The sequence below is a fragment of the Rhipicephalus sanguineus genome, chromosome 2 (assembly GCF_013339695.2).
Source record: "Rhipicephalus sanguineus isolate Rsan-2018 chromosome 2, BIME_Rsan_1.4, whole genome shotgun sequence".
Taxonomy (NCBI): Eukaryota; Metazoa; Arthropoda; class Arachnida; order Ixodida; family Ixodidae; genus Rhipicephalus; species Rhipicephalus sanguineus.
In genome coordinates, this window is record NC_051177.1 from 105,572,568 (window position 1) to 105,596,039 (window position 23,472).

Consider the following 23,472-nt stretch of genomic DNA (forward strand, 5'->3'; position numbering starts at 1 on the left):
TCACTGCTTTCGCGATACACACAGGACACGCCGTCGCTGTTACATTATCTGCTCGATGGCGCCTCGCAAGTCCCCCCCCCCCCCCCGTTTTCACTCCCCCCGTCCCCACTTCTACAGTGTACACCACGGTCATTACGCCATCGCGTAGAGCGTCTACATATTCTTTTCGGCGGCCTGAACGTGAGGCTGTGAAACAGGAAACCCTGCAGGCTCATGTTAAATTCTTTGATAGCGAATTCATGATGGCGTTTTTTTTTTCTATGCCAAGCATCAAAATTACTGAGAAAGCGCCTGCTTGTGTTTCTTTTCTTTTTGTTGTAATTTCATGCTGAAACAAAACATTAACAAGAGAACTACCTCATCCAGTGCATTAAATTAAGCGTAAATTAATGACTCCTTTACAAAGATCGGCCAGAAAAAGATTTCGACCGGCATTGAAGTTGACATACTGTGGCATCGTTCCAACAAGAAAAGGGACTGTGTCCTCACAAAATAAACGAACAAATAAATAAATAATATAAAATAATAATAATAACTACGAAAACATTACGAAACTGACTGCAAAAATTGAGGTATTATTGACTCAGCGGTGTAACCTGTAGTATTACTGTTCCGTCAAGTTACGTGAAACGGCCGACATTTTGCGAGCTATTTAAAAACTATTTTCCCCGTACATGCTCCAGTTTGCATGCTAACCACGGTTACTGCTCTCGTGGCACTTCTGGGTGTACAATTCGCAGCACGTGGCATTCATATCTTAAGTAAACGGTACACGGGAGGTCGAGTAAGGTTAGGCGATGTGCACTTTAAGCGGGCCTCGTGGCAGCAGCTGCAATTTCGAGCACCTCCACTACACAAACGCGCAGCTTAGATTAACACTTGTAACGGAGTAGATGTTTAAAAAAAATACGGACACCGCAAAAGCTACTGCCATCCCTGCCGGGATTCGAACCCGGGACCTTTGGATTAGAAGTCCAACGCGCTATCCACTGCGCTACAGGGACTCTTGTGCGCTCCTGCGTATTATAGAACACAACATGAAAAGCTTGATGTAAAAACTGAAAGCCTTAGCGACAGCTGCGTTGAGCAACGACAGAATCGTGTAACAATAAAATTGCAGTGTACGAAGCTTCAGTACTACGTTAACCTGCCGTTGGAACACAGCTGGGAATTTCTATTGTTGTTCATGTGGTATTATCAATTGTTACTGGATTCTTCTGTGCCTTGTAAAAAGGTGTGTTTTCTTATTCTGATACTGTTAACACAGTTGTGTTTTTTAACGATAAATTATGCGATAACACAATTTGACTTATTGAGCTAGGTTGTTACGAGAGGCAGGTATCATCACCACGTTAAACCAATATTATTTATAATTAGTTACTACAACCTCGCTTATCGCCTTTTATGATAATCACTGTGAAGTAGGCTACATAGCAGTTAGCTAGTTGTCGCTGATGACTTCGATATTCATATCCGCTTTTAACAGGTTATGTAGATTACCCCATTTTTGAGATAATTTAGTGCATGTTTGTTCAGCTTATTAAGCGAGAAATGTTCTGACATTCGGCGGCAAAAAATGAAAAAAAAAATGAAATAATAATTATCCATAGATTAAAAAAAACAAGAGCAATATGTGTTGATGGTCGCATTCTTCGTCCAATGGTTCCATTGTTTATGTAACATCTCGGTAAAGTTGCATGTACGCCCGTCTGATATTGCGTGTATGTGTGTCACTTTCTTTTTCTTTTTTCTCGTGTTCGAGCAAATTTGTCGCCTGTGGCTACTGTACTTGTGAGCATGTTCTCATATAACTCACAGTATGTGACTACCATGTGTTAACTTAGCGGCAGTGAATGGCATCGGGCCAAGCATTCCCTCCACGGGGATCGATTGTTATTCAGAATCACCGAGTATCTACCTCCACAACACGAGCGAACCCCATACAGACGAGCATACTTCCACAGGACCAATTAAAAAAAAACGGGCACTCGCAAAAGCTGCCGCCATCCCTGCCGGGATTCGAACCCGGGACCTTTGGATTAGAAGTCCAACGCGCTATCCACTGCGCTACAGGGACTGTCGTGAGCTCGTATATAGAAAACATCATGAAAAGCTTGATGCAAAAACTGATAAATCTGAGCGACACTGCGCAAAGCAGCGTCAGAAGCGACAGAATAATGTTAAAATAAAACGGAAATGAAAGCCAGTTCCACGCATGCGCAATCTGAGTAAACAGCCGAGCTGGCAAGCAAGCGCCACCACTTGGAAAACGCAGATTGAGTTCTTCATCTTTTTTTTTTCATCTTCTGCTTATTTGTTCTTTCTTTCGTGTTTCTTTCTTTCTTCATCCCTTTCTACATTGCCTTTTCTCCTCCTTTCACTCCTCCTAACCTCACATAACACCTCAGCCTCACCCTTCTTTCCCACCCCCTCTTGTACTATACTGTACATGCTTATGCTATGGTTTACCCTTTCACCTGCTCGTTTCCCGCCTCCTCACCCTAACATCAATCCTCCTCACCCTGACTTCCCCAACCCCTTTCTAAACTATGCTATATAAGGCTATGCCGTACTTTACCCTCTCTCCTCCTCCTTTCTTTCCTCATCATCCTTACTTACCTTTCCCGCCCTTTTGCTCTACTATACTATGCATACCTATGCTATGCTAGGAGCTGCTTGGCACATACCCGCTTTCTGTGGTGCATACCCGCTTAGTAGTTACCTGCGAACGCCTCACAGACCAACCTCAAGCTCAAGAAGCTCCGAAGTTAAAATGCCGTGTGCGAAGCTACAATACCGCGTGAACCTGGAGGTTGAACACAGCTGCGAACTTCTGTTGTTGTTCGTGTGGAATTGTGGATTGTCACGGCGCTCTTCTGTGCCTTGTATAAAAGGGGTGTTTTTTTGTTATATTGTTAACGCAGTTTTTTTTTTTTTAAACGCCCACGAAATGTACGATCACACAGTTCGACTTATTGTGTAGGTCGTTCTGCAAGGTGGATATTTTCAGCACGAGAAACCAAAATTAATGCGCAGGCCTAATTATAGTTACCACAATATTGTTTATGACAAATTTGAACTAATTGCTGTAAAACGCAACGCGATATACGAGTGGTCGCTGATGGCTTCGATTCACATCAAACATATTCTGAAGATGTCTCCATTTTCGAGATAATTTAATGTACGTTTATTCAGTTTATTCAGCCGAGAAGTTTACTGACATCATTTCGCAGCGAAAAAAAAGAAACAAGAAAGAAAAAAAGCAAACATATGTTGTGGTCGTATCCTTCGTCCAATAATTCCACTGCGTATGCAATGCCTTAGTCTAGTTGCAGGCGCACACGTCCAGTTTTGTGTGTATCAATCATTTCCTTTCTCGTGTTCTATCAAACTTGCCGCCTGTGGCTATTGTCCTATAATCCGAAGCATATAACCTTTATGCGTTAACTAAGCAGAACAGAATGGAATGGAACAGAATGGCCAAGCATTTCCTCCATGAGGATCTATTGTTATTAAGAATGATCTCCACAACACGAGCGAATACCATACAGATGCGTGTCTTTCATTGGAACCAATTAAAAAAAACGGGCACTCGCAAAAGCTACCGCCATCCCTGCCGGGATTCGAACCCGGGACTTTTGGATTAGAAGTCCAACGCGCTATCCACTGCGCTACAGGGACTGCTGTCGTACTCTCCTCGTATAAAAACCGGCGAAAAGTTAACGTACCACGTGATAAGCCGAAGTAGCAGCTGTGCCGAACGACAGTGAAATCGACGGAAACCGGCCACAATACAAACATAGCGGACGCGAAGTTTCAGTGCCGCATTAACCTGCCGTCGCAATACAGATGTGAGATCTCATTGTTCTTCACGTGTGATTGAGTGTGGCGGCATTCAGCTGTGCTTTCTATACTTATACAATGTGTGTGTGTTTTTTTATTTTGTTGGTAACAATGTTCTTTAAATGTCAACCATGTCACGTGGCGCAATTCTACTTAATGTTACCGTACTAAAGATTTCATTAACTTTGTGTACTCAGATTCTATTTAATATACTGTTTATACTGTGTTTTCTCCCCTTTCTCTATTTCTTTTTGTAATGCGTCTCGCTCTAAGGAGCATAATAGTTTAAGTGAAATTAAATTAATTAGCATACTTCATCATTTTCTACACTAACCACTTTATGAAACATAACAATTTACGTGTTTTAGCCAATTACTTAAAATTCCTTATGCACTTTAATTCTGACGATGCCAATTCGCGAGATAGTTTGAGGCACGTTATCGCAGAGAAGCACTTTCGTGAATATATAATGGCCGTCAAGAGCCGAATTGTTCAATGTTCCAACTTGTTCAATACCTACAACTTTGCTACGGTTATAAATAACAAAAACCAAATTTTCCCCTCGTCGCGTTTCTCCGACTGGTAAAAACGATCTACGGTGTCACTACACAGCAAACGTTATTGCAGTATTTGTTAAAATGAGCTGAGATGAAGTGTGTGAACACTGGCACCGTCATGCCTATAAATTAAGAAAAAAGAAAGTCAACCGTGAATCGGAGCATAGAACTAAGCGTTAGACGGTTGTAGCGAAACCCGATCTTTGAGAATACATTATTCAGGAAGTAGTTACTCTAAACTGTGTCTCTGTCTGTAAGACAGCATAAGCACCAAGTTGCCTTGTGTCGTGGTTTCTTGAACTCTGGCTCTCGCTCTATATCGTTATCTGTGATGTCCGGATACACCGTGTATGCATCTGCCTGGTGAGATCTTCTATCGATTTGATGTTACCGCCATTAACCTTCCGTATCTTGATTTCCGCGTATTCCGTGGTCGAACCGGAAGCGTTTATTGATCGCCGGACAGCGCAACGCTTGCCTCTGTTGATAACGACAGCAGTCTGAATAATGACGCCCCTCTCAGACGATGAAGGACCCTTTCACGGCTCCCATCCGTTAGACGTCTTCTTTTTTTGCTATTACTATAATAATATTTTTTTAAATGTTTAACTCGTTGCGGAGACGTTATACTGAAGCTCAGAAGCACGTCGTTTAGTAAAGAGCGTTCTTTATAATAGCCTGTGAAGCCAGCAGAGAGATGAGAACGTACTTACAGCCATGCAATTAATCACTGCGCGCTTGGGAAGCCAGCATCGAAGCATTGAAATATCGCGCAGTTGCTAGGCAACAGCATATATTGCCTGGATATTATACCGCCACGCCACGTTTGAACTCATATCGAACGTGCGCTCTCAAGGTATTTTGCTTTCTTCTGGCAGACTTTGTCAAGAATATACATGGGATGTTTTGCGAGCTCTGACGTCTGTCAAAAGCCCGTCAGTTCTACTATGCACTCGCCTTAATTAACTCGCGGGCGAGGAAATTACACCGCAAACCTCATGAAATGAGTTACGTAGCATACCACAATGCGATTCATTAAAAGACTTGGAGTTATTTGTCGAAGAAAGAAAATAAACCGAACACAAGTGGCGCATTTTTAGATAACAGGCAATGCGCGAAAAAAAGAAAACGTGTCTACCACATACCATATATAAACATATCCGAAAACATACCTAATGCCTCCGGAACAAAGCAGTCAAAACGTATCGCACCACTTAACTACAGAACATAGTGATTCGAGCGTTCATTATTTTAGTTATCTTTTTTTTTTATTCAGAGCATTGATGACTGAAACAACTTTTCTCAAAATATAGTCGAATAAAGTGATTTACGAGGTTTCGAAAAAGCTGTGTCAACGTATTTGCGAGAGATTTGTATTGCGCTTGCACATGTTCATTCCTGAATTGTCATTATTGCGGGCTACCCCTTCGGTTGCACATGTTCAACGTACTATAATGCTTTACTACATCCCTCAAATTTATTACTATTCGTATACTTTGATATCTTAAGCTTTCTTATATTCAGCGTTCTCCATGGAATAGTCTAAGCATGCACCATGTCTGCACATGACAGAACTGTAACCCCAACTCCTGCCTTGGCATGTGTTGATAGTATGAATAAATTAAAATGAGATTGTTGTTTTAGATCAACCAGATTCGGAAATGCAGTGAATGTATGAACACAACTCAGGGTGTTGCAAGCCCACAGTGCACTGTAGCAGAGCAAATAAACGCGCAGTGATTCTAAATTTTCGAATTGCGGAAACGTCCCAGCCTTGCGCGCTTCACGTGCGCTGATCCCGTATTCATGAAACCCGTGGTCCTCCGTGCTCGTATGTCTTCGGGCCGTAGCGGCCCCACCACCGAGCCCCGGAGACACGTTTAATTAAAATTCCAGCACATACCCAGTGTAATGTCTCTTCGTCTCTAGCACGCGCTGAGCAAACGCCGGCCGGTTCGCGGACCATTCTCTTACACCACGGAAACGAAGCAATGAATCGTGCCGAACAATGCGAAAGCAAAGATGCCGGACATGGAACAATGAATAATAGTTAAATAAACAAAATTAAGCGAACTTTTCCTACAAATACAGCGTTACAAGACGTTAGAGGCGATGGACAAAACCGCACAGAGGCGCGCGAGGGTTAAAAAAATTGAGTGAAATGCTATTGGGTAAGCTTGCAGCGCGGCGCACATGAGGGACCAAGACTGTTCCTTCTGCGTGCCACACCGCACGTTTTCCTAAAAGTATGTCAGCGTATACCAACTCGCCCAACTTGCCTTGTTTAAGTGAAATGTATCGGTTCTGTACTATATAAGAAGAACAGCTGTGGCATCAGAAAATTATCATGGCCTTTTTCTTCGGCAGAATTGTTTAGTCTTAGAATTAGAAAGCGAGCGACAGCCTTACTTGCCAATACATTCTCGGTCAAAGATTATTGCTTTAGCGTATGTGAATTTCAGCGCTACTATTGTTTGTGCTCCACGCAAACGAGCAGAGGCAATTAGAAAATTGTCCTGGCATCAGTCGTTCACTGTTAATTGAATACGAGAAGCAGGAACATTAAAGAAAGATAATAAAGCACACGAAAAGATGGCAAATCGGAGGGCTGACGAACAAGGTGGAAGTTGTAGATGTTCGTCATCGGCCATCCCCAGTTAAATGGAGTTCTGAGAAGCGGTTACTGTGCATGCGCGAGCAGAAATATTTTCCAACCACATAATCACAACCACAGTCTATAGCAGAATGAACTGTTTGCACGCAACGCTCGTGCCTCCATTTATTTCGATTCTCTGTTTCTCCTTATACTATGCAGGGCTTACCGCGTGATAGGTTCCTCGGTCACCATGTTTAGGGTGTGTGTCACTAAAGGTGTGACGTTACCACATTTCCTTTTTTATGTATATTTCGCGGTGCACGTGCACATTGGCTGCACGGGAGAGGCTGGAACGCGCTCAGAGCAAAACAAAAACAGTATGTTGAATAATGGTGAATATACGCTTATTTTCTAAACAGTATACCAGGGCACGACCTGGTTCGGCTCCAGGTTGGAGGATTCATTCCAGGGGCCCTCTGGCCTTCGCTGCCGACTTGACCGTGGTGACGAGGTGTGGTTGTTGTTTTAGTTCCTTGTAAACGAGCTTGGCCTCCCGCGTTTCAATGAGGTCTTCGCTATCTTGTCTGGCGTATTATTAATTCGGTGGGAGCGATGAGTCTCGATGCAGATTTCATGGCCACTTGAGGTTCAGCTTCGCCAAGGTGTCCGGTATTTCGCACTTTGGACAGAAAAAAAAGTTATTGGGAGAAAAAAAATGCCTTGGAGAAAAGCTTAGATTTTGTAGAAATCGTTAATTTGTTTTCTTAAGGGGAATAGTTATCGTTTAAAACGCTTCCTGCGAGAGGCATTTAGTCAGTGTCTAAAAACTAGACAGTGAAAAAAGAGGAGGAGTTACCGCGGTGAATGTGACCAGATGGGGTGTCATCCGTCTGAATCGGTCGAATGCGTCCCTTATACTTTCAATGCTTTAAGGCAATATATAAACCATATTTGCTAGATACGTTGCTGTTTTTTTAGCCATTTGCCAATGCAGGAATTTATCAGCAAGTTGCCTCTGTACCTATAGGTAACTAACTACGGGGAAACCGAGATTTAATAGTCAATATAATTCCGTCGTCATAGCCGAGTGGGGTACTGCAGAATATTGTCACGTGGTCATGACGTTGACGAAGGCAGCAGTCGGCGTGTCAGACTAAACTTTTTATTTGGGCGAGCCCGTTCGCGGAAAACGAAAAGTCACACTACAAGCAATACACGCTGTAAGCTGATAGCGGCGAACAGAGCGTCGGCCGTCGATCAACTGATGTGCGGTAAGGCGCGTCGGCATTTATGCATGCGGCATCGACCATTCCAGCCTTATCGCTGGTGGCCGCGTTAGTTCCAGAATAGACTCTGAATGGACTGTCCGGAGATGATCAGTGGAAGGCGTACTACATCTTTCAAAGACACTAGTTTTCATAGTGGATGGAAATATTGAAGGGTCAGCGATTGATATAAGTAAAACACGTTTAGAATATTACTAGACGAAAAGCAGTGATGAGCTCGGCATAACAGGAGTCGTTACAGGCGGAGATAACAGTACTGTATAAAAACAAAACCTTGTACGAAGAAGAAAAAAAAAGAGATACCCGGGATGTTAGAGAATGTAATGGATGGAGTAGATAAAGAGAAATGCTTTTAATGAGATCCTGGAGATGTTAGCCTTGCTTTTCGCCCGACACGCTACTCTTGGTGCTGGATGATGATTATGATATATACACTGATAAACTCTTACCAGCAAGTACAGCCCCACACACACGCATAGATTACATTATTTAATAAGTTTCCTTAAGGCGCTTGAATGGTTATAATGTTTAAAATAAACAGGCTAGGTGACTACTAGTCACCACCCCATGTCAAAGTGGATGCTAATAAAACTAATAATAATTACCAGCGCATCAGCGATAACTCTGTTCTGTCTAAGTGAACATTAAAAACATGCAGGCTCGTAAAAAAGCATGCAGACCCCCCCCCCCTTGAAATTTTTGATGACACATAGTGTCATCGCATAGTGTCACCGATGACACTGCAAGTTGGGGGAATGCGAAGGAAGAGCTGCGCTCCTGGTGTTACAGATGGCCAGCGTACGTGTAATGCGACCTCACCGAGAGCTCGCAGTATCGTTTACCGTCTTATCTCAAGGGTACTTCAATGTAGGTGGCAACAATTTTCGATAATTTCAGCATCATGCCACGCAGTACTTGCTTCGCAGAGGTAAAAGAGTGCGTTCATTCAAGTTGTGGTGTCGTGAAAAGAGGACGCTCGTGAAACAGCGACGTTCTGTTTGTTTGCGTGAACATGTCTTGATCGATGTGTGGGAGCTGGAACGCCGCTCATTTGCTACGGGCACGTACGGCCGCAAAGGAAGGGCTCCGTGCTAACCAACTAACAAGGGTGTACACGAAGATCCACTTCAGGCGGAAAGTCCCGGAACTCCCCAGAACGATCGATTGAAGAGATTGCTGTTCGTAGTCGTGAATAAAGCCCCTCCATGCGTTTTCCGCCGGCTAGGTTAAGTAGCGCCAACTCGTCCGCCCCCTCTCCCTTTACACCGGTTCCCCGCCTAGCGGAAGCCGAAGTGCCGCCATGATGCTTCTGCTGCTTTTCCGGTTGATGCACCTGCCGCATGCCCGCCAATGCCCTCGCGACGCAGAAACACCGAGCGAAAACTCGCTCGGCGGCAGGCAGTTTACGACGAACCTCAAAACAACAACACTTGCGAAACGAAGAAGCAAATATGTGCTTTCTCGCCTGTGCTCATGCGTGCGCAGAAACAAGATGGAAGGAAAAAGTGGAAGGAAGTGGCTCAAGAACTTCCTTCCGGAAGCTCCGGAACCGGAAGTGGGTGTCGTCGTCGAACAATAGATGGCGGTACTTAAAAAAGCGGCAGTAGACGCGATAGAGGGGCTTTAGTCGTGAACAGCACAACCGACATGATTCTTTAGATGGCGTAGCTAGCGCTTGACACGAAACCAAGCAAGATACGAGATGGCGAGGTACATACGCAGCAAACTTATTGAAGGTGCACAAAATCCGGGCAGTGTTTTAGCATCTTTTCACATACCTTATTAGATGGGTAGCAGCTCTTTGACTAGCCTGTGTAACGCTGTCCGTCCGCACAAACACGAGGCAACGCGCTTCCCTCGGCGCAGGTTTTGGAGCGGTGCCAAGTAGGTCACGCCGCAGCTGGGCGTTGACGTCACGCACCCCTCGTACGCTTCCCTCGCAGGTGCGCGCGTACGTCACTCTCTCCCTCACCCGCCGGAGCGCCGCAGCTGCCGGCTCCGACGCCCGCTCGCCTCCCGTGTCCGCGTTTCAAACAAATGTTTACACCAGTAAACACTACACCGAGTTTCGCTTCAAACGAATCTTCCAGCGCTCACCGCAGCACCCGCGTTAGCGCCGTTCAACCCGTGACGCCACCCGTGCGCAACGCTGCTGCTGCGCATCCCATCAGCGTTTCCTTCGGGGAGATGGTCCAATTTTTTTTTAGTACGTATAAGATTTAATTGCTCACAGGTGGACACAACATTTGCATGCATTAGGCTTTCATGTTCGGTATGCCTCAGCATATATGACGTTACCAACGGAAATAGGAAACGCCATACTTCTGCATGAGTTCGGGCGCCCATCGAAAGTGATGCAACCGGAAATCTCAATAGCGTCATGGACGTGCGCGTGCGTGTTTCCGCGTTCTTATGGAAGGACCGCTTTCGTAACAGCCGCCGTGGTTGCTGGTAGGCTCCAACTGCCTCACACTATGCCGTGTAAAAAAAAACTGCGCATCAATGCAACTCGATCAATACAACGCTTTCGACCATAGCCTCACAACGCAAGACCAAGCATTCCTGTCGCTGTGTTTCGCCCCTGTTATACGAGCCATACTGCGCTCCTCCACTTTGGTTACCTTTGAACGCGTGCTCTTTTGCACGTTGCGTCCTGGCGCGTACTCAGAATCCAAACATCTGGTGTTTAAGCTGTTTGCTTGTGCAGGTTCTTATGCTTCGTCCGGAATACAGCGCGAAAGACATGGAGCACGCCTCTCTGGTTCGTGCGTTTTTCTCTGTGCCAATGGAATCATCCTTCTCTGAAGTAAACTGCTAAATAGATGCCTACGTACATTGTTGAACTGAAGCCGCATTATAACTGGGATGACTTGCATACTACATGCATAAAGTATCAAACTATGTAGCGTAAACTTTTGTAAAGAATTAGGGGCGTTTACTGATGTAGTGTATTAGGAACTGTGGAAGAATTCCTCTACCATTCCTCTACATAACAATGAAAAACATTTTTGCACCCTCCTTTTAAGACTTTTTACATTTATATTCAGGAGAAATGCCTGACAGCGAAGCACCTTATAAACGCATGCAAGTACTACCGCCCTTATGTGCTTTCACACGTCTGTTGTATGTTGACAATTTATCCTGAGAAACAATATGTGACAACTTGACCAGGTTTCGGTTCCTCTTGATTACTGAGTTCTTAGGTGAGTAAACAAAGGACGGTATTCATCCTCGTTTAAGGTGGAGTCCTCCTCACATTGACCGAGGTGAACAGAAGCCAATCCGATGGCCTTCATTTGTTGTCTTTTTCTGCAGATACGAATGTCTTGAAATATCTATTGACGCCCTAATGACTGTGTTCGTATTATTATACTTTTAGCGAAACATTATGCCGAAGCAAGCTGTATAGAAGCCATCTCAGTAGTTAAAATTTTCATTTGCTGTCATGAAACTTTCTGCATTATTGCTTAAAACAGAAGAACAACTTCGGTTTATGCGGTGTTTAATCTATCGTGTCTCGTGCACACCTGTGCAGCATATGAAATTGAAGTTGTGGCAGTTAATGTGAAGAAAACCACAGAACATTTGTGAACTGGATTGACATCTCCAGCTGGGAGTCTTTTGCAAAACACTTGCCGGCATCGCTGCCGCTGAAAAATTATTTTCTCTGCCTCGACACTGCAGACGGAGATCAAACGCTGGGAGTGACAGTCGAGTAATCGTCAGCTGACTTACGGTATATCTGCAAGTAATGTTTTCGGATACAGGCCACAAGAACTTGAAATAAGGTCGTGCTAACTGAGACGCACTTTATAACTTTACCGCTGAACTTTCGAAGGTGACGGCTGCGTCTGCGCTGCTGAAGGATAGAACAGAAAACTCACCCCCCCCCCCCTCCCGCCCGCCTCCGTGGCATTGGCGGAATTTCTTTGTTTGCTGTAGCCTTAGAGCTATCTTTTTCAAGCATGTTTTGAGTTTCAGAAGGACCCAGCTGTGTACGCAAGCAATCGAACTTTAAAAGCAACAACTGGTAACGGGACCAAGCAGGCGTATACCGCTTTACTGCTTCGCCGAGGCCTTAAAGTTTTAGTCATCATTATTTTTAATGCCTGCTTCGTTCAGTTGTTTATTTGCTGTGTGGCTCGTACACAAACGCATGCGCTGGAGGAGAGAAATATTTCCACAGGAACTTTTTTTTGTAAGAATATAGCTATGTGCGAACAAAACACATACCTAAAAACTACCCACCAAGCGTTTCACGGGGACTTACGTTGCTAGCCACTTGTTTCAGTTTATTCAACTTCTCTAGAAGCTGAATAAATATCGTCTTCTTGTTGCTTCCGGGCACCAAGGTATGTATAAGCTGAAACTTGACTTGAAAGTTTGCGAGAACGTCAAGACCAGGGACAGCGCTTCTGAGAGCTCAGAAAAAGAATTAATAGAAAAAGAATGATATTGCGAGTTTTTTCAATCCGTTGAAAAGCCGTTCTTTATTTCAAAAATTTTAAAGTGCATTCCGTCCCTCTTATATTCTACCAGCAAAAAAAAAAAGAAGAAAAAAACTGTCACCTTAACGTCAGCACCGCGAATACGTTAAGCCTTACGCATGACAGGTAACTGCGGCTCCTTTACAAGTCGGAGCTTGCGCCGCCATACCCTCTCCACGCAACGTGTCGTGTAACATCTGCGTCGTGAAGAATGACTGCTTCGCCGGTGCGACGTTGTCGCGTAAAACTGCAGTTCGCTTGCCCTTGAGCGAAGCGCTTAGCTAGGAGCCCACCCTGTGCAAATTACGCTTGACAGGCTGCTCGAGCAAGGCAACAGGAGGGCGACTACAACCGCGTGGCAGCAGTCGCAGAAAAAGAAACTAATATACTACAGACACAGATCGCCTAGCTCGCTGGTGACAGCAACATACTCCAAGTGTGAAGTTCTCAAGGTTGTCTGCGTAATAAAGTAAGAGGTTCCAAAAGAGCCCTTAGGAAGCTCCCTTTCCTGGGGAAATGTACTTGCACATTATCATGCGCTGTATAATACTCAGAAAAAAAAAACTTTACACGCCTGCACACACGTACGTCTATGCACACACAAGCATTAAATCTACATCCATATTCTGATGCGCTTTGTAATGCTTAAAAAACGAACAAACAAAACACGCCTACGTATACACAAGCATGCAAGTTTATTGTATCGCGCGTCGAATACATGTTTGTTCACAAAGTGAATTAAAGCGTAGTTATTACGGCATCAAGATAATTAGTGACATTTCTCTGTTGCAATGATGTGGTCCTTTGTCAATACTAGTTCGCGTCGCTATGGTGTAGCCGCGTCAGATCACATTATTAAAACCAGCAAGAAGTTAAGCAATATATAAAAAAAATAGGGCCAACCGTGTGCCTTTACTGCTACGAGAGAGGTATATCGTGCAAGTATAGATTACATATTACCAGATAAAATATTTCACGTTGCGCACTAGTGAGGGTGTGCTGGCAGAGAGATTAATGGCTAAGATTAATTATGACGCAAGTGTTCACTGGGGAAACCTGCTTCGTGAGTTAGCGTGCCGTGACACTACACGAAATTAATAACCACTCGCCGGAAACAATTAGACCCTCAGGAAACCCGCCTGCGCTGGAAAATTGATAAGCAAAGTTAAACATTACACCACTTGAATGATTACATGCATGCTCCCCTGTCTGGGACTAAATCAAATCATTGTCCATGTAATTATCTCAGATTTAATAAATACTGGGGCGAGTGTCAGTGACAGCGAGTTGTGAAATTATCAAATGGTTCTATTTGGAGAAAAATCATTCTAGCTAGCAATCGATTCAAGAGTGTTCTAGCATTATAGTGTCAACGAAGCAGGAATGTGAAGTTAAAGGGGTCGTGAACCACTTTTCTAAGTAAATGTCGAACGACATCACTATCGGAGGTGATTGCCTTACGAATCGATTGCCCCAATAATTTATCAAATCATTCATGAAGGAGTGGAGTTGCCGGGTTTGTCACGCCTTTTAAGCACTTTCTTTCTTCTATCCTCACGACGAGCGCGCTGGAAGCTAAGTAGGCGGGGGGGGAGGCCACGAGGCAAAAGAAGCTATGTCAGCGCACGTCGTCACCTTGAGCACGCGTTATGAAACGCGATAGCTCTCTCCCGTTGCGATACCTAAGCGCGAGTGCGGCTCACTGTGTAAAGTTGGTAGGCAATGGAGCACAGCGGCTGCCCGTGGAGTCGCACCGTGGTGCTATGACTGACTGTGGCGACGCGCTGACCATGAGAATGGACAGGCATTGCGTTCTCACACTGCTAGAACACCTGTATCCTTCCTAGAAACGGAATCCCCGGGACGGGAAGCGACCGACAATGGGCCACCTGGATTTGGATTGGTGTGCTGCCGAGACGACCTGACCTGTATGTTTTGACAGGAGTCGCCGCAGACCCTTTTCTGCCCTTCGGAGAAGAGTCCGAGGAACAAGCCCGAGGAACCTGTTGGCCTGCTCCCCCACAAGCGTGCCGTCGACCGCCGGACCCTTGCTGTTTCAAGAGTGCAATGACCCCTCAGCGACAGTGAAATGGACTGTGCCATGTTGGGTGGGGTCGTGTGTGTGATTGGTTGTCATCAAGAAGGAGGAGCCAGCCTGAGGGGTTAAAACGACGGTGCTAAGTGAGAAATGGGTCTCGAAGCCCTCGGAACAGGCTCATCCAGTTCGCTCGTCGCGGAACTCTTACCTTGTCACTATGTAATTGAGTGTACAAAAAGTGCCAGTAAACAAGCTTGTTATTGTTTTCTCAACTTGCTAGCATCAGTTCCTCAACCCGGTGACTCGACTACGCTACCAAACGGATCCCGGGTACGACGCTGCCCTATCGTAGCAACAACCTGGTTGCCGAGGAGGGACGGATCTAAATACCGGTCGCCACAACTGGTTGCAGCGGTGGGATGGATCCAAATACCCAGTCCCAACAGTGGCAACAAGCGCATCTGATCCACACGCCGCTCTTGAACTATGTGATCTATCAGCCGCGCTACCCGCTGTTCGACGTCAAACAGCGGACGCCGGCAGCTCCGAAGTGAGTGAGGAAGAGTCTCTGTATGAAAAGAGAGCTCTCGAGAAAATGGCAACTTTGCGCTGCGCTGGTAAATTCTCCTTGCTACGTACGACCACAAGGTTTGGCTCAACTGTCCAGGGCGGTGTCTGCTATTCGCAGAATCTGTTTTCTCACCAAGCCCAAGGGGTGCATCATGAACCCTTCAAGTCTCATGCTTACCATTGGAGAGCACCTGTGGTCAAAAATACAAAGCAACATGACAAAGGTGCGGTTCTGCAAAAAACTTGGAGTGTAATCACATTGAATCACCCGGACGTTATAAGAACGCACTGAAACTGATTGGTCCACGTGTTAGAAAGTTAGAGGTGATCACTTATAGGTGTGTCGCTATATGAAGGAACGAATCCGAGGCTGAGATTTAGAAACTTATGGTCTTTAGGATGAACACCCGCATGCAATCGTTATTCGATCCTTGGAAGTATACTCGTGGAAGCGTCACTGTGAGCAATCGCGTCCTAAATTGTGCAAGTATTGCTCACCTGCTCCCGTCTACTTAAAAGCTCCTAGCCCACTGATTTCGGGGTGCGTACGTGGTGCATTCGACGTCATGTGCGTATGAGAACATATGGATTCTTATAGTTTTTCCATGAAAACAAACACCGAAACCATACGTTGAGTCCCGCGACTCTCCGATGAGAGTACTATAATGATCTCCAAAGAGAGCTCACGTGTCTCATCAAAGGGAGAAATAAACGTGGCAAGTCAGAACTCACAAAAGAGTCTAAGGACTCATGGCTCTTTTCTTTCTTAGAGTACAGTATGCTTTTATTGACTGCATTCTTTGTTGGCTCAGTAACAGTTGTGCCTAATGAGAATCGGGCCCTTCGCTCCATTGCCCTTCGTTCGTTCACCTTTCCGATTGTATCACAATGCAACAAAGGAAAATCACGCGGGTTTCAAATAAAAAAAGACGGCACGGATTTGCTTCTTCGCGAAATGCTACATTTTGCTGTATGAGAACCTTTTTTTTTCTTTTATGAACCTTCCTCTGCATTTGGTGCTTCCCCAGAACTGACTTACCACACCTTTGTCATCCTGAGAACACACGACTCACACCCACAAGGGGCGACTAAGCAAAAATCGATGGATTACCACGTAGGAAAAGAGACGCGGTTAATTAGAAGCGACATCATCTGAGCAGCTCAAGATCTATTTTCTCTTTGTCTATTGTTCTTCCTGTATATATTTCTGTTGCATGTCCATATTATTTGCCTTCTCTTCGTTCATCGTACGCTCTGAGAACTGGGACTCTTGTTTTATACATGTGAGATTCACATGTGTAGCACTCTCTTTAGAGAGGCACGTTGACTTTCCTTAAAGGGCCCGTAAACAGGCTGCGACTTTTTTTTTACACCCCCCAAACAAGCTCGCTAATTCGTGCAGTAGACCGCGGCGACCACATTTTCCGAATATTACAGCGCTGCGCGCCGCGCAGACCCTGCATTTCGAAAAACAAAGCCCGCGCTTCTTTCCTACGCATGACCAATCCTCCTCGTACGCGCAGTGACGTCAACTCGGCGATCGCCGAGTTGACGTAGCACGGAGCTCGTCGATTCGTCTAAACCAAGTCTCAACAAACAATAGTCGAGTTAACGTCAGTTCCTGTTCCCACCCACCGCTACGAAACTGCACCTCGTTTCTTGGCCTTGCGGTGATGCGGTTTTGGCCACGCAGTTGTCGCGCGTACTACATTCCTCGCACAGCATAGGAGCATAGCGCCTGCACTTGCTTTGCCGTCGACATGAGCAACACGTTGAGGAAGCGCTGCTCGGTTGTCGGCTGAAAATCGAGCGACTGGGCAGCGGAGAAGCATCGGCACCGGGTGCCTCGCGATGGGGCCCTGCGCACTGCATGGCTGGAGCGAATCGGCCATCCGGCGACGTACGTCGGGGACCTCATCGTTTGTGGTCGACATTTTGCACCTGACGACTACTACGTTGACCCGCGGCTGCTGGCGTCGATGAAGTGCGACCTCATACCAAGGCTGAGGCGGACAGCTGTGCCGACGCTTTACCTCCCCAAGACACCGGTGAGTAGTGCCGATTCCTAACGACTATTTCACCGTGGCTAGCCTCACGTCTGAGTGACCAGATAATCTTTCCTCCTTATCGCACGGCTGGCTTGTACTACACGCGCACGCCGCGTCAAATTTATCGCTTCTCTCCCTTCGTGCCACTCATCGTGTCTTGTGCGCATGCCGCGCCTAGGCGTAGTAGTTCAATGCCGGTCGCCTTTACACACGACCATTAGTCAGCACGTGTTTCTTTTCAATGATACATTGGTGTACTCTGCAGCGTTGTATGGCGGAAGTAAATGCCGTAGTACACCAACGATTGCTTCCAATGCCTCGATTTGTACCTCACATGGCCGTGTAAGATGCAATGCTGAGCCAGATAGCGCTTGCGCGTCGTGGCAGTTTGTTACTCGTGGTAGCTTCAAGAATGCCTGTGTCATCATGGGCACTGCATTTTTCCTACTCCCATTTTTGCAGGTTCATCATGCTCCAGTGGCAACTGAGCCTGGTGCTTCACCGGCAGCTGCAATGTCCTACAACTGTGACAAGGCATCACGAGTGAGTTTTCGGAATCTCTGATTGTCTTCCCAACGATGTGCCTTTGGTTCATATAGATTGCTCCATAAATACGCAGCGATATATATGTGCAGATGTAATAATGTGTCACTATTTATGCTCTGTATATACCTGTCAGACAGGTAGTTACCTAAACAGTTTTTAGCCCACCAATTTCTCTACTGGTATTAATGACTTTTCTTTCTGTGAGTGAGTACACATTGCAGTCAATTTGTAATCTGCCTTTTTACAAAACACCACTACTGTGGTGTATCAATTGAACTTCTATCGAAGTTCGATAGCCAAAATTGTCTGGGCAAAATGTAAGGTAACAGAGGTGTGCTCAGCCCCCAGAGAAGTACATTGCTCATAAAGGTGCATTGGTGTGCAGGTGGAGACATGCAGTTGTCGCTCTGTCTTGCAGTGCACCACGAGTACACAAACATCTGACAGCCTTCCAGCTGTGCAGTCTGTTGCTGTGCAGACTGCAGTCATGCAGCGGGAAATCGGCACCCAGACATTGCAGCAGCTGTCTGGAACATGTGTCGGTGAGTGTTGCTTGTTTAAGTATTGTGATTCTAAAAAATGCCGTGGCTTACGTTCTGCTCGAGTCATGAGCACATTGACCTGAACACATGCACTGTTCTTTCATATGTCTGTATAGCTGCACAAGCTGACACTTATTCTTGAAATTACAAGGGACGGCAATTAGTTTCCAGAATTCAGATATTGTTATCACACTTCTCATCGTAAAAACCTCTGTGATGTGTGCTTTAGCATTAACGCATTGTGGTGCCATTTGGAAATGGCACAGCAACGCAGGTTCACCTCCAGCTGCACGCAAAGGCTGATCAGGGCATTCAGACAGAGTGTGTGTCACAGCCACTGCCCATTTTCCCCACACCTCTGCCATTGCCAGAGCACTTGGTCAGCCACAGGTGCTCAACACCATTCCGCGAACCTGAAATTGAAAGTTCGCGAGACGAACCTCCAGAAGCTCCTGGTGACGAAAATTACCAGCCTTCCCAGAACTCCTTTGCAGACATGGATGCTAGGTAAGCAGCAGTAAATTATACCTTCATAAAAATGTAAAATTGCATTGTCTGGTTTAACACACCAACATAAGTTCTGCTTTCACCGTTATTAAAATGTGGCCACTGGGGCCAGGATCAAATACCTCGTGCTTAATGCCTTGCGCAACGCCTTGGCCACCGAGGCACTGTGTTGTTTTATTGGACTGTAGACTTAGTGAAAGTAGATAGGTGGCCTTTTTTAATGCAGAGCATTTGATGAACACCCCTTGTGTTGAGCCATCATCTAGAGATCATGTAGTCTCAGTTGCAGTTCTGCTACACGCTGCTGTCTCTGGCAGGACAAGTGAGATCCTTGGCCTGAAGCAGAAAGCTACAGCCTAGGCAGTCTGGAATGAGGAGCTTACCATGCGCAAAATCCAGTGTCTGTTAGGGAAGCAGCATACCTGTAAACCTCAAATCAACATCAGAGCCAATCGCACGTTATTTTTTAACAAAGATGTTGCATTCACGTAGATTGGTGTGTCGTGTCACATGTGTTTAATGTTTCTGACAAGAAAAAATAATGCTACGCTCGGGCACAGAATTTCTGAAAACTGCATATGGCTTTTCACATAACCTGTTCATACTTCTTTTCGCGTGCAGTGAATCATTGGGCCTTGATGTCGAGCTGCTGTCTGCGACAGCTGAAGGACCAGCAGATTCCTTGGACTTGCCACAGCTGCCAAATGAAGGCAGCAATAGCTGGTCTGCTGCAGCACCTGAGGCAAGCACAAGAGGATGTTCTAAATACACGAGAAAGTGTGGTGCATGCTTGAGCAACTGTGACATGTGTTGGCTCACTGAGTTGAAGTCGTTTTTAGCAGTCTTATGTCTGTGGTCTGGTTCTGTTCATTTTATTTATCGCATACTCAACCACTAGGTGTAGCACTTTCATTAGACGTGTTTTTCTCTTGCATACGTAAACAAGGGTTGTGCACCCTTTCCTTGAATCATGCCTTTTCTTGCATAATCATTTTGCTGGCTGATACATGCAGAAATTCCTTCTGCTGAGCTGTTTACAGATGTAGTGATCCATTTGGTTCAACTTGTCAGATAATTTTTAGATGGTACAGGTGCCTTATCACTCTAACACTTTTAATCAGCTAGTCACTGTCAAGCAAACCAGCGTCTATTAGATGTAAAGAAACATCCGGTCAATCAACACGTCCACGTTTGTTCAGTAAATAGGTACAGTGTCGCGCAGAAATGTTTTTGGTACAGATGTACCGTGCCAGCAACTCGAATAATACTGAAAGCTGGAGCTACTCACATGTTGCATTTGAACCCAGAGCTTCTCTGCAGCTAAAGCATATTGGTCTGCTTTACAATAACTAGCTGTGTAAAATGTGACTAGTCATTGGCCCCCCACGATATATAAAAGACATAAATGCATGATGATGAATCTCGCCAAATGGCTCGCTACATGTGCAAGTAGCACCAGAGGAGGAAACAATATCTGAATGCACAAAACCAGCTACGTGACAAAAAGAAAAGTGCTACCACTAGACAAACGAAACAAAATGGGCCCTGTTGTGAATATGAGTGCAGTTGCCCGTTCTAGCTGCATTATATGCTCTTTCAGAATGTGCTCATGAAATGCAGCACATGGGATTCTATTTAAAAAAGAAAAACTTTTTTTTTTACTTCCGTGTGACCAGTTTTATGTTCCATGCTGTTTGCTTGAAATTATTCGCACGTTTAGACCGAGCACAGTTGAGCATGTGAGGTTAGCAATACCATCCTTTCGGCAACAGGCACCGTCGTTATTCAAGAAGGTTCGCGCACAAGAACTTATTTCCCGAAATTGATTGTACACAAAGAATTCGTTATAAATCACACGTTATCAATTTTATTTACTTGAAGGTGAAAAAGAGCATTGTCCACAAGCCAACTGATCAGCGGCGCAGATTCAACCCACACTATTCACAAAACAGCTGTTGCAAAAGCACGACAGCTAATGCACAAACTGGCTAGTGCCCTACGGTTTGGCTTTGCCTGATTGTGCAGTCGTACGCAGACTACACAGGAGAGAAGTGCGGATAGCCACTGACAGAAGTCGTCCGGTCACAAAAAACGGGAATAGGCGTTCAGCATTCTATTAAAAGTAGAGGTCCTCGCTTGATACATTAGATTTCCAAGCGCGAGCTTCGTAAGGGTGAACGTAATCATGCCGCGAAACGCGGTCATTGCTTTTTTCGAAGGCTCAAATTACTACTAGGCCTTGCTAATGCAGTCTGCGCACACGACGAACATAGCACAGATAATGAAGTCTCAATGACAAAAATGCCGTACGCGACATCCTCAGTCCTCCAGGGGAGGGTGCCGGAATCCGACGTAGGATGCCGACGGGAATTCACGCCGTATGCGCTCCACGGTGCAAGCAGGAAGGACGACCCTGTTGTGTCGCCCAAGTCTTCGCCATATCCACTTGGTAAAAAGTCTGTAGGCGACGAAGCGGTATTTCCTACGGGGCAATGAAGTCAAACTTTAATTAGCCTGCTGTCTCGGTCGGTGCCGACCTGACTTGCTTACTTGTGGATCTCTCCCTCTATCGGCACGCCAAGCTCATCGAAAGCGTAATACGCCGCCTCGAGGACCGCAGGGTTGAGGCAGACACTGGGGAAGTCGACGTGTGTTGTAATGCAATCGTCGTTGCCTTTGGCAACGACTTCATCAATTTCGCGGCAGCAGACGTTTTCCTCGGCGTTTGAGCTGGGCACGCAATGATCACACGTACACCTGCATTGGGACGTTATTGAGAATTTCGTAGTGTGAGCGCGCCATCCGTAAACAGGATACAAAAAAACATACAAATTATTCGTTCTCATGCCCACTCACCAGCGCATGTCATCGCCGCGGTTCGGTGAAGGTGGCGGTGACGGGTCATCGTCACCCTCGGCTGTGCGTCGACACGGCGTGTCACCGTAGGGGTCCATCTCCCGCACGAACTTTTCAAGGCGCGCACGCAGAGCGGAATCCATGACAGAAGTATCACAACAGAAGCACGTGCGAAGACGGAGCACGTGTGACAATAAACAAAACTCTGCCGGGAGCCGCAGTAAGCGGAAGTTGATTGCAGCTGATTGAACTCGCCGATGACGTCTATTGCTGACGTCGTGTCACGTTCCTGAAGTGGGCGGAGTCACGACGACGGGCTACGCCTTCCCCTCCACATGGCGGAGAAGGATGGCGAGGCCCCGCGAGAATTTGAAATCAGCTGAAACGATTGTTCTAACCCCTGTAACTTCCTTATTATAGCACGTATTCGCAAAATTCTTGCGGCAGCATGTTCACAAAACAAAAGTGCACATATTTCTGTTGATGAAAATTTGTGTACCTCGGGGTTGTTTACTGGCCCTTTAAAGAGTCACATTGATTCTCTTTAAGAGAGTCCATATGACGAAACCAGAGTCAACACATGTGACTCTCACATGTATAAAAGAAGGGTCAAATAACACCTTTTTTTTTTCTTACAGTGTAGCTATGATCCGTTCACCATAACATTATTCTGTATAAGCTCTTCCTTTCGAAAGCTTCTGTACGGAAACCATACGTGAGATTTAAGCTACAAGCCTTGCAACAACTCAAAATCTTGTATTATCGACGAAGACTACGTTTAGCTATACCTCAGTTGACGTTTAAGCTTGAATAACACATCTCGACCTAGTTGGTTGGTCGTCATCACAAGGCAGATACAACACACACTTCACGAAGATAGGTACAAGGAACACAAGGACACGAGGAACACGAGGCACAGCACCTGTGGTTCGTGTTCCTTGTGTCTGTCTTCGTGAAGTGTGCGCTGTATTGGCCTTGTGTTGCCGATGTTTAGGATCTCCGATTCTTTTTTTTTTCAGCCCGCGAGTAGAATTCTAGACATAAATGCGTGAAAAGAGGCCGCAGAAGGCACCACAGTATTACTATGGAGGCAGTGCGAACGAGCTTGCCGCAATTGGCCTCGAGATCTTGGAGTGGCGCCCTCTCGCGTGTGACGTCAGAGCGGGGATTCCGCTCTCAACCGCGCTGCAGCAGCCGCTGCTCCTGTATGCGGATCGTCTGCTTCAGGCGGGAACTTTATCGAACGAACAGCCTTGCAACAATCAACTAAAGCCTCCAACGAATGTTTTCGAGTGTTATCTTGAACTTGTTTTAGTTGCGGCCCAATCGACAGGGCTAAGAAGTCCCCCGTATGGCCGACAAATGCGCCGATGCCACCGACCGCATTGCTGGTAAGAAAGTGAAACTATGTGTGAGTGTTCTCGCTCGTTATCTAGTTTCCGCCGTACGATACTAATTATTTTGGGTGTATCTTTCGATATTTCAGTAAGCGTGCCGTTCTCCAGCATCTACAAGTATGTAGATAAAGCTTGTGAAAGGTCGCGGTGCCTCATCGAGGGCGAGGCGGTGTACGACGCAGGCCACGTTGTTGAATGC

At 45.8% G+C, this 23,472-nt stretch overlaps 1 protein-coding gene and 3 non-coding genes across 4 annotated transcripts; all 4 read right to left on the bottom strand.

Moving 5' to 3' along the window:
* Positions 1-931: 931 nt before the first annotated feature.
* Trnar-ucu (transfer RNA arginine (anticodon UCU)) lies at positions 932-1,004 on the bottom strand. Its single transcript has one exon. It is a non-coding gene; the product is annotated as a tRNA-Arg (tRNA).
* Positions 1,005-2,004: 1,000 nt separating this feature from the next.
* On the bottom strand, positions 2,005-2,077 carry Trnar-ucu (transfer RNA arginine (anticodon UCU)). The gene has a single exon. It is a non-coding gene; the product is annotated as a tRNA-Arg (tRNA).
* Positions 2,078-3,608: 1,531 nt separating this feature from the next.
* Positions 3,609-3,681, bottom strand: Trnar-ucu (transfer RNA arginine (anticodon UCU)). Its single transcript has one exon. It is a non-coding gene; the product is annotated as a tRNA-Arg (tRNA).
* Positions 3,682-21,339: 17,658 nt separating this feature from the next.
* LOC119381240 (P2X purinoceptor 7) lies at positions 21,340-22,019 on the bottom strand. Its single transcript, XM_049412894.1, has 3 exons — positions 21,877-22,019; positions 21,571-21,750; positions 21,340-21,502 (listed from the first exon to the last, which is right to left on the bottom strand). The coding sequence occupies exons 1-3, from the start codon at positions 22,017-22,019 to the stop codon at positions 21,340-21,342; spliced, it is 486 nt and encodes a 161-aa protein (XP_049268851.1).
* Between the last annotated feature and the right edge of the window lie 1,453 nt (positions 22,020-23,472).

Bases quoted from the DNA above. Each gene is read 5' to 3' on its own strand.
- LOC119381240 (XM_049412894.1), bottom strand. From the start codon at position 22,019: ATGGATTCCGCTCTGCGTGCGCGCCTTGAAAAGTTCGTGCGGGAGATG. The intron at 21,751-21,876 runs GTGAGTGGGCAT...TTGCGTGCCCAG, and splicing joins CGCGGCGATGACATGCGCTG to CTCAAACGCCGAGGAAAACG. The intron at 21,503-21,570 runs GTAAGCAAGTCA...ATTGCCCCGTAG, and splicing joins ATAGAGGGAGAGATCCACAA to GAAATACCGCTTCGTCGCCT.